The following is a 2,881-nucleotide window of genomic DNA, read 5'->3' on the forward strand; positions in this document are numbered from 1 at the left end:
CGTAAATACAAAATGACCACATGTAATTATAAAACCACAGCAAGTAATATAAAATTGACAACACGTAAACAAATGTGTATCTCATCAGACAGCTTAGGCGTTCCGTAGATACGCATACTTTTTTTTCTAAACACAGTAAGAGACCGAACTACAATGTTGTAATGCCTCTTTATATGACATTCGATGACAAATATCCAATCAAATTGCAGTTTTGGGATCATTACCAAATTTGGTAAAAAAAAAAATAAAGAACGGAACGCCATCTATCCCCTTTTCAAAGATGGCAGGACGCGGGAGAATGGACGAAGACGTTGCTGCAATAGTAATTGACAATGGATCTGGAATGTGTAAAGCTGGATTTGCTGGCGATGACGCACCAAGAGCAGTCTTTCCATCAATTGTCGGCCGTCCTCGCCATCAGGTTAGTTTTAGAATGACCCGATTTGTCCTGTGCTTGTGAAAAGCAAAACAAAAAGCTACAAAAAAATCACAGTTTACGAGTTGGAATTTTTAACCAGCAGCAGATTCACAGAGTTGAATCCAGGGACTCCCTCTCCTTTGTTAGAGAAATTCTTGTGTTTTTTAATGCAAAATGTATAGGGAAATGAACAAATCTTAGCCTATACTAGATCCCCATTCATGAATAAAATTGCTGGTTCAGACCCCCCTTTCATACAGAAACTTCTGTCCACTTCTGTAGAAATATCTGGGGGAGTCTACTGTGTTCAGTTAAAACTATAATTAACCAAGTAAGCTCGTTAGTGTTTAGATCTTAGACAAAGCACAAAATTTATTTTTTTTAGATACGAATTCCCAGGCTGACATGTTTTTAGTTTCAACTCTTGTTTAAACAATTAATTATGCTGTCATGGGATGTATATATGCAATTATATATATATATGCACTCAGACCATAGACTCGGAATGATTTCTATTAACAGATTTAGGGGATTGTTTTTAAAACTGTCAATACTATACTCCAAGTCACCTCATAGTCCTCCTATTTTTAGAGTTTTCATTTAGTTTTATCATATACTGGTCTATTTAATCACTCAGTTCAGTTGAGGCAGCCTTGAACTTCGAAGATCATGCTTGGGCAATGGTGCATTACCTTTTTACATGTATTTTAGGGGGCAAGGACACGCACAAGTCCCCGTTTCAGACAAATCCCACCCCCTAAGTACTACCACACAAACTTAGGGAACGAGGCTTCGTCTGAAACAGGGTCTGTGGGCAAGGATTCAGAACTATATCCGATTAAATACCCTTCTTAAAATATTTTTTCCTTTATATTTAATCATTAATGGCACATTGACAGCTCTTTTCTAAGCACCTATTAGTAAATGGCATGTATATAATATGAACGAAAATGTGTTCCATGATTATAAGGTTGTGATCATCTGGAATGTATAATAAACATTAAAACCAAATATTCATTTTTTATAGGGTGTTATGGTTGGTATGGGACAGAAAGACAGTTATGTCGGAGACGAGGCACAAAGCAAAAGGGGAATCCTGACCCTTAAGTATCCCATAGAACACGGGATAGTAACCAACTGGGATGATATGGAGAAGGTGTGGCACCATACCTACTATAATGAGCTGAGGGTTGCACCAGAAGAACATCCTACATTGCTGACCGAAGCACCGTTGAATCCAAAAGCCAATAGAGAGAAAATGGTGCAGATTATGTTCGAAACCTTTAATTCTCCGGCCGCTTATGTTGGCATACAGGCAGTATTGTCGCTCTACGCCTCGGGCAGGACTACAGGTATTGTTCTGGATTCTGGCGACGGTGTTACTCATACTGTTCCTATATACGAAGGCTATGCACTCCCGCATGCTATCTTACGTCTTGATTTAGCCGGAAGAGATTTGACTGACTACCTGATGAAAATTTTGACTGAGAGAGGCTACTCTTTCACAACCACTGCCGAGAGAGAAATTGTCAGGGATATTAAGGAGAAGCTTTGTTATGTTGCATTGGATTTCGAACAAGAAATGGCAACCGCAGCCTCTTCTTCATCGCTTGAAAAAAGCTATGAGTTGCCCGACGGTCAAGTCATTACTATTGGTAATGAGAGATTCAGGTGTCCGGAATCAATGTTTCAACCATCATTTTTAGGAATGGAAGCCGTTGGAATTCATGAGACGACTTACAACTCAATCATGAAGTGTGACGTGGATATTAGAAAAGATCTGTATGCCAACACGGTGCTGTCGGGTGGTTCAACCATGTATCCCGGAATCGCCGATCGCATGCAAAAAGAGATAACTGCTCTGGCACCAAGCACCATGAAGATAAAGATTATTGCACCACCGGAGAGAAAGTACTCGGTCTGGATAGGTGGCTCTATTTTATCTTCACTTTCAACATTTCAACAGATGTGGATCAACAAAAATGAATATGATGAATCCGGTCCAAGTATTGTGCATAGAAAATGTTTTTAACTTCTGTGTAATCAAGTGTTTAAAATATTCCAAAGTTTTATGTATAGAAATGCAAAATAATATACGAAGAACTCTTTATTTTCACATTGTTTCTATTGTATTGTTGTTAACTGTTGTACCATTAAGAAAATTTACAACTGTGTATGTATTTCCTATTTGTATAAGCCACCGTCTTGCGATAAGGGTTTTATGGTATATCACTGTCCTTTCGTCTAAGCGTCCACACAACCAAAGGATATACAAAAATACTAACGGGGTTTTCAATATTTTCAGTAATCAAGGGAAGCAACGTTCGAGCAGAAATCAGAAAACTATATAATATATGGATAAAGTCCAGACAGTGAAAACAGGCATACAACAACGAACATGAAATAACCATAAATAATACGTACAAAGAAACAAAAGCAAATGAGCAACTCGGACCACCAAAG

General features: G+C 38.3%; 1 protein-coding gene across 1 annotated transcript; it reads left to right on the top strand.

The window, feature by feature from the left end:
• The first annotated feature begins 260 nt into the window (after positions 1-260).
• On the top strand, positions 261-2,592 carry LOC148619533 (actin, cytoplasmic-like). The gene is made up of 2 exons (XM_088579514.1): positions 261-421; positions 1,446-2,592. Exons 1-2 carry the CDS (start codon positions 281-283, stop codon positions 2,448-2,450), a joined length of 1,146 nt encoding a protein of 381 aa, XP_088435640.1. The 5' UTR covers positions 261-280; the 3' UTR covers positions 2,451-2,592.
• Positions 2,593-2,881: the final 289 nt, after the last annotated feature.

Source organism: Perna viridis, chromosome 4 (assembly GCF_037379345.1).
Source record: "Perna viridis isolate PV_CMFRI_1.1 ecotype Kerala chromosome 4, ASM3737934v1, whole genome shotgun sequence".
Lineage (NCBI taxonomy): Eukaryota > Metazoa > Mollusca > Bivalvia > Mytilida > Mytilidae > Perna > Perna viridis.